Genomic DNA, 8058 nt, shown 5'->3' with positions numbered 1-8058 from the left:
GCAATAAAAGGTCAAGTCTGCGAACTGGTCAATGCACTGCATTCTGGGGCACTAATAAACCTCAGAACTCAAGGGGGCGATAGAGTTTCCTTCAAGTGTCTGTCATTTATCCAGATGTTGTTATTCAGGTGATGCTTGTTAGCATCTCGGTGTTGCATGCTGCCGTCTTTGCTCATCGTCTGCCCTCAGGTGTTGTCAGAAGATGCTTCTGAAGTCCAGTTGTATGTCAGCGAGTGGTCAGTCAGAGAGAAGAAGAATCTAGCTGGCCAGTTGTTGAGGAGAAAAATAGAAAGAAATACTCCTTTATCCATGCAAAAACCATCTACAGATGAACTGAAACTGCAACAGCTAATGAATTATAATAAATAGGCTACCCATCACAACTGAAACTCTTCTTCTTATTTGTCACTTTGAAAGGCTATGGTTCATATCATATGTTGATATCAAATCATCATAATATTAATTTAATAAAATAATCTTATATTTCATAATTACTTGATTTCCTAGCAAATAGTAATATATTTTATATAACCAATTTTTATCTTATCTCATATTTTATATTCAGAATTACTTGAGTTCCAAGTAATTATTAATATATTTTAAATTATTTTTAAGAATATCATACTTCAAAATTCCTTAATTTCCATGTCATAAATGATTCTCTAATTTCCTAACTTATTTCCAAGTATTATTAATAAATTTGTACATTAATTTTTTTAATAATATTTCACATTTTATAATAACTTCATTTATATTATATATAATTTTTATATAATCCTATATTTCATAATTACTTGATTTCCTAGCAAATAGTAATATATTTTATATAACCAATTTTTATCTTATCTCATATTTTATATTCAGAATTACTTGAGTTCCAAGTAATTATTAATATATTTTAAATTATTTTTAAGAATATCATACTTCAAAATTCCTTAATTTCCATGTCATAAATGATTCTCTAATTTCCTAACTTATTTCCAAGTATTATTAATAAATTTGTACATTAATTTTTTTAATAATATTTCACATTTTATAATAACTTCATTTATATTATATATAATTTTTATATAATCCTATATTTCATAATTACTTGATTTCCTAGCAAATAGTAATATATTTTATATAACCAATTTTTATCTTATCTCATATTTTATATTCAGAATTACTTGAGTTCCAAGTAATTATTAATATATATTAAATTATTTTTAAGAATATCATACTTCAAAATTCCTTAATTTCCATGTCATAAATTATTCTCTAATTTTATAACTTATTTCCAAGTATTATTAATAAATTTGTACATTAATTATTTTTTTTATAATATTTCACATTTTATAATAACTTCATTTATATTATATATCATTTTTTTATATAATCCTATATTTCATAATTACTTGATTTCCAAGTAATTATTCATGTATTTATGATACCAAGGGCGTAGGTTTGATTTTGGCATTGGTGGGGACATTTAACAGCAGACAACAGACATTTAATTTTTTGATCAAAATTATTGCTAGGAACAATTTAGTAGTCGCTAGATATTGGTAGGTACATGTCATAGCATCTCTACTAAATTCTACACCCTTGTATAATACATTTTTACAATACAATCTTATATATCATAATTCCATAATTATTAATATCATTTGTTTATAATATAAATGTCATGTTTCATAATTACTTGATTTCCAAGTAATTATTATTATATTTTGAATGATTTGTTTAGAATAGAATCCCATATTTCATAATTACTTAATTTCCATGTCATTAATTTATTTTTATATTATTTTGATACTATTTCCTAATTAATTTCTAGTATTATTAATATATTTGTACATTAATTAATTAAATCTCACATTTCATAATCTCTGAATAATTATTAATATATATATTTATATTGTTTCTATAATATAATCCCATATTTAATAATTACTTGATTTCCAAATAATTATAAATAATTTTTATATTATTTATTTTATAGTATAATTTCATACTTCATAATATTTAATATATAATACATTTTGAATAATACAATCTCTCAAGTCAGCAAGTGGTAAAATAATTTTGAGCGTATTTTTTTTTCTCTGGATTATCTGCTTGTCCAACTAAAGCAAGACAGGGGATGGGATGGAAGGGGAGACACAAGTGTAATTGTCTTTAGTAGTAGTGAATACATTTCACACTTGACCTGTAATTGTCTTGCTAAAAGCTTCAGGAGCTTTAACCCATGATATAAATACAGATCTGACTGATCATGTGACTTCTGCCATAAAACCTTCCTCCTACTGCATGTTCTTTGTGTGTTAAAGAGAAGGAACCCATGGCTGGATGCACAAGATTCACTCTACAATGCCACAAAAACTCATGCAGGTCACATGCTGCCTCAAAACCAAAAGAAAAAAATAATAAATTATATTCTGAATAACACAAATGAAGCCTACATTAATATTTATTGCATTGTACCATTATTTTTGTGACAATTAAGCATATTTTCCCATGTAAAGCTGGTGTGTGTGTGTTGCTCTTGTCCATGTCTTTGTGAATAATTAGGAGTTTTCAGTTGTTCAATGCCACACTGAGCGTCTTTGTCATCCGCCGTCTTTGATTATGTCGCCGCTGAGGAATCCCGTGGAATGTGGCGGAATGCTGCGGGAATCCAGGAATCATTCCAGACCGTCTGAGCGTTAACTCTTTCAGGACAGTACAGAGAGAGGGAGAGGATGTTAGAACTAGATTTTAAACCTTTTTATTTTATGAACACAATTTTAAACACATTAGAAGTGCTTGAGCATGCATGTCTCACCACCACAATGCTAATGGTTGCTAGGGCGTTGCTATGCAGTTTTGAATGTTATTACAGCATGCATGTTGCATAAGTGTTCTAATTGGCTCCTATGGTGTTCTGAGTGGTTTTGAGTGTCTTGAGTCTTTGAGGGTCTTGAGTGGTGCATTCTTTAGTGGTTACTAGGATATTGCTATGATGTTGCTAAGGTGTTCCTAGGTGCATTGCTAGTGCATTGCTTAATGGTTGCCAGAGCGTTGCTATGATGATGCTAATTTGTTTTTAAGTGCATTGCTATGTGATTACTAAATGTTCTGGTTGCTAGGGTGTTTTGAGTGGTTTTCAGTGCATTGTTAATGGTTTCTAGGGTGTTGCTAAGGTGTTGCTATGTAGTTACTAAAATGTTCTGGTTTCTAGGGCATTCTGAGTGGTTTTCAGTGCATTGCTTGGTGGTTGCCAGGGTGTTGCTATGATGTTTCTAAGGCTTTCTTAGGTACATTACTATGTGGTTACTAAATGTTCTGGTTGCTAGGGTGTTGCTAAGGTGTTCTCAGATGCATTGCTATGTGGTTACTAAAATATTCTGGTTGCTAGGGCGTTCTGAGGGGTTTTCAGTGCATTGCTTAATGGTTGCTAGGGTGCTGCTAAGGTGTTGCTATGCAGTTACTAAAATGTTCTGGTTGCTAGGGTGTTCCGAGTGGTTTTCAGTGCCTTGCTTAATGGTTGCTAGGGTGTTGCTATGCGGTTACTAAAATGTTCTGGTTTCTAGGGCATTCTGAGTGGTTTTCAGTGCATTGCTTGGTGGTTGCCAGGGTGTTGCTATGATGTTTCTAAGGCTTTCCTAGGTGCATTAATATGTAGTTGTTAAAATATTCTGGTTGCTAGGGCATTCTGAGTGGTTTTCAGTGCATTGTTTAATGGTTGCCAGGGTGTTGCTGTGATGTTGCCAAGGTGTTGCTATGCGGTTACTAACATGTTCTGTTGCTAGGGCGTTGCTATTATTTTGTTAAGGTGTTCTTAGGTGCATTGCTTAACGGTTGCCAGGGTGTTGCTATGATGTTGCTGTGTGCTTACTAAAATGTTCTGAATGCTAGGGTATTCTCTTCGGTTTTCAGTGCTTTACTTAATGGTTGCCAGGATGTTGCTATGATGTTGCTAAGGTGTGCTATGTGGTTACTAAAATGTTCTGTTGCTAGGCCGTTCTGAGTGGTTTTTAGTGCATTGTTTAATGGTTGCTAGGATGTTGTTATGCAGTTACTAAAATGGTTGCTAGGTGTTCTCAGTGGTTGCTATGCTTAAGTAAAAAGAGATAGATTTAAGGAATTTTTCACGTCTGAAGCATAAACACTGTGGCATGTTTAATACTTAGTGTTGGAACTGTAAGTATGAGTAAACACCATTAAAAATTACATGTGCAACTCTTAGATAAAACACTTATTGGATGTGTTGTCCATTAGTGCAGCCGTGCGAACGTGTGTTTAGCGCAAAGGGAGAATATAAACAGGCTGTTTAGTAAAACGCGCCCCACGGGCGTTATTTCCTCGTCCTGACTGGATGAAGGGGGTCCAGCCCTCATGGGCTTCCTTTCTTTCTCCTTCCATCATTCAGCAGCTCAGCAACCCGATCTTTCAGCAGGAGTTTGATGTGTGAACTCTGGGAATCCATCGGCACCCCGCGCGTTATTGTTGCCAGGACACTTTTCTCGCGTCCTCGGGTTTGTGTAAATGTTCAAGGAATGGAAAGTATTCTGGTGGAATTATAAGCTCGGGGTCAAACGGGACATAAGCAGATAAAGTCGGAGGTTTTGGATTCCGCGGCTTGGTTTATATGAACCTGTTCTCCGGATCTGCGGACGCGCTGCGCTGCGGTGGAAACTCTGGGTCCATGTGGCGCTTCTGGATCACGCATCAGCGGACGGTTCGGTTCCAAATCATGTGGCTGCTCGTGTGCTCCCTCATCGCGGCGCTGAGCGGTGACAATTACGCCACACAGGCCCAGGTGATGTCCTCCAAAGCGCTGAGGGCTTCAAACGCACGCAGCAATGGTGAGTTTGGAAGATACGGTGACCCCAAAAGTAATTTAGGACACTTAGAAATGCCAAAGCGATTGTCATCTGAGCTCAAATGCTTCCTTTTTCATCCTTGTTGAAGTCTCGCTGTCGTATTAATCAACTTTTTAGTGCATGTATGAAGTCTCAAGTTCACACAGGTGTTCTAGCTAGCAGGTGTAGAAGTTCATCACATTAACTATCGACCTGCTCTAGTACCAAGCGAACAATATGTGGTCTAAGAACGTTTTGCTAACGTTACCTTTAAGTTATGAACACTTTGTAACTGAATGTTCTCTCTGGAAAAAGTCGTGTTTGAAATGTTTTAAAACCTTTTTTGTTTGTTTGTTTGTTATGCAAAAGTCAAATTTTGCAAACATCATGGGAATGTTACTTGTTTTAAACATTTTTAACGATTAATGTTTTTTTTTTGTTTTTTTTTTAAATCTCGGTTGTGCGAGCTTTAAGTGAACATTCCATTTTAGCATTTTGCAAACATTATGAGAATGTTTTAGAATGATCAGTGAACATTCAAAAGTAACAAGTAGCAACGCTTAAATAATGTTAGATGAACGTCGTTCAACTAAAATGCTTCAGAAAAAACATTCCATGAATGATGTATTGTTTTAAAGGGGTCATATGATGCTGCTAAAAAGAACATTATTTTGTGTATTTGGTGTAATGAAATGTGTTTATGCGGTTTAAAGTTTAAAAAACACATTATTCTTTCTTTGCGTGAATATTTGGGCGGCGTTATGCAAATCTTCTCACATCGTGACGTAGACATGTGGGGTGTGTTAGAACGAGCCGTTTTAGGTAGGTGTGGCTGACTCTGAACTTTTATAAAGAATATCTCTTTGGATTTGAGACTTTGGTCTTTGCAACTTTACAGATCTTCTTTATGCACCAAGAGCTTGTAACACTTCAAAGAGAAAGGAAAAATTGAAATCGCATCATATGACCCCTTTAAACATTGTTTTTAATGATGCATGTTTAAAACCTTTTTTTTTTTCTTGGCTGTGCGAACGTAAAGGGAACATTCCATTGTATCATTTTGAAAGTATTATGGGAATGTTTCTTTTGAATGTAACGAAACATTATTAAAGAACAGCTAATGTTGAACAAACATTCTGTTAACGTTTGCTCATAACTCTGAGAGAACCTTGACAACGTAAAGCAAGTTCCATGTTAGCTGCATGTTTAACCACAAACAAGCACAATGTGGCTTTTTGCATTCATTGCATTCAACACCAGAACTATTATTTTATATTTCAAACCATGCAAAACTGTTTGCTGAGTGCTTTGCTTGTAAAAGTGCTTGTGCTGTCTGTGTTTACAATAAATGTCACTTGTATTTTATTATCTAATGCAGTGACATTTAGACATTTTCTAGTGTCTGCTGAAATACTCTGACAGCAGTTACTTAAAATTCATTGCCAAATACTTCAGACGAGTGCCATTAGTTGAGCTCAGAACTTTGCTTTGATATTTTGTGATCTCATGAATGACATTCAGACATTTTGAAGTGCTGCAGATGCTTTCTGTGGTCACTGTGGATGTGAACGGGCATGAATGTTCCTCAGTTTTGGCTGATGTTGTGATCAGCTGAAGCGTGTTATGACAGGTATCCGCTCATGTCACATGCCTGATTTCAACAGCGCTGAGTTACTGTGGTAGGAGGATCTTTAACCTGTTCCTGTGTACTCCTGTAGCTCAAACAGTAGCGTTTGATGATAGCAACACAAGGTCATGGGTTCGATTCCCAGGGGATGCATAAACTGATGAAAAGCTTGAATGCACTGTAAGCATTGCTTTTTAAGATTTGATGTGATGAAAAGCTTGATTTTTTTGGGACCTTTGAGGTTATCTCTCTCTCTCTGTGTGTGTGTGTTCTCCAACAGGTGTCAGACACCTGTAATGAATGTTAAAATATTCACTGCAATATTAGGTTTGTTGACCAATACTAACATGGATTTTTCCAACATTATGATTTTTACTATGGAATATTTGGAGTTTTAAATTTATTTTGGATTTTTAAAAATCTATTTTGAATAATTTATGGTTCATTTTTGCAATGCATAATTTGTAGTTTGTACTTTTTAATATTTTACTTGTCACACTGCAGGACTATTTAAATGAACCATAAATTATTCAAAATAGATTATATGTGGTATCTGAATCAGTTTTATTTTAGTAACACAAGATTTACAACAGTCTAGTCACAATTTAGTGATTTTTTTTGTGTTTTAAATGTCTACCGTTTTTTTTACAATTTTATTTTTTTTAGAAATGTTGCTTTGGCAACTAGCTAAAATAATTTTTTTTATTTTTTTTCAATTTCAAGTAGCTTTTTTTTCAAGTAACCCTGCTCTCAATTAATGAGACCTTAAAATTTGCATGCAGTCAGGCTATTTTACCATTGAGATTTTTTTTTCATATTTTCTTTTTTCATTTTAATTTCAGTTAATTTTAATGATTTTGTTGTGTTTTTGACATTTTTACCTTAAAATTACATGCATAATTATTTGCATGAATAAAAAATTTCAAAGAATTAGGAAATCATGTTTAAATAGTTGTACTTGAAACAATTCACATCAATTGGCGTCTCAGCTACCCTTGCACAGGTGTGTGTGTGAGTGTGTGTGTGTGTGATGTGGCTGTTGTGTTTGAGCATCTGTGACAGAACTGTTGAGCTGTGGACGATGAGTGTGTGTGTGTGTGAGTGTGTGAGAGAGAGTGTGTGTGTGTGTGTGGGTGTGTGTGAGTGTGTGTTTGAGAGAGAGAGAGTGTGTGTGTGTGTGTGGGTGTGTGTGAGTGTGTGTTTGAGAGAGAGAGAGTGTGTGTGTGTGTGTGTGTGTGTGTGTGTGAGTGTGTGTTTGAGAGAGAGAGAGTGTGTGTGTGAGTGTGTGTTTGAGAGAGAGAGAGAGTCTGTGTGTGTATGTGTGTGTGTGTGTGTGTGTGGTGTGGCTGTTGTGTTTGAGCATCTGTGACCGAACTGTTGAGCTGTGGACGATGAGTGTGTGTGTGAGTCTGTGTCTGTGTTTGTGTCTGTGTCTGTGTCTGTGTGTGTGTGTGTGTGTTTATGTGTGTATGTGTCTGTGTGTGTGTTTATGTGTGTCTGTGTGTATGTGTGTGTGTGTTTATGTTTGTGTGTGTATGTGTGTGTGTGTGTCTGTTTGTGTTTGTGTGTGTGTGTGTGTGTGTGTCTGTGTGTGTGTGTGTGTGT

At 34.9% G+C, this 8058-nt stretch overlaps 1 protein-coding gene across 4 annotated transcripts in view; it reads left to right on the top strand.

Annotated features, from left to right (window-relative positions):
• Window positions 1–2626: 2626 nt before the first annotated feature.
• LOC107756229 (platelet-derived growth factor D-like) overlaps window positions 2627–8058 on the top strand; it is a 34187-nt gene continuing 28755 nt past the window's right edge. For 2 of the 4 annotated variants that reach the window (XM_016573271.1, XM_016573270.1), the window contains exon 1: window positions 4312–4829. In XM_016573271.1, coding sequence (XP_016428757.1) covers window positions 4613–4829 — 217 coding nt within the window. In that variant the 5' untranslated portion in view covers window positions 4312–4612. Of the gene's footprint in view, window positions 2632–4311; window positions 4830–8058 lie in introns of those variants that run through there. The other 2 variants (XM_016573273.1, XM_016573272.1) reach the window with 2 other exon arrangements.

Source organism: Sinocyclocheilus rhinocerous, unplaced genomic scaffold, assembly GCF_001515625.1.
Source record: "Sinocyclocheilus rhinocerous isolate Xijiao unplaced genomic scaffold, SAMN03320098_v1.1 scaffold592, whole genome shotgun sequence".
NCBI classification, from domain to species: domain Eukaryota; kingdom Metazoa; phylum Chordata; class Actinopteri; order Cypriniformes; family Cyprinidae; genus Sinocyclocheilus; species Sinocyclocheilus rhinocerous.
The sequence above is the reverse complement of the archived record's forward strand: the minus strand, read 5'-3'. Positions and strand labels throughout refer to the sequence as shown.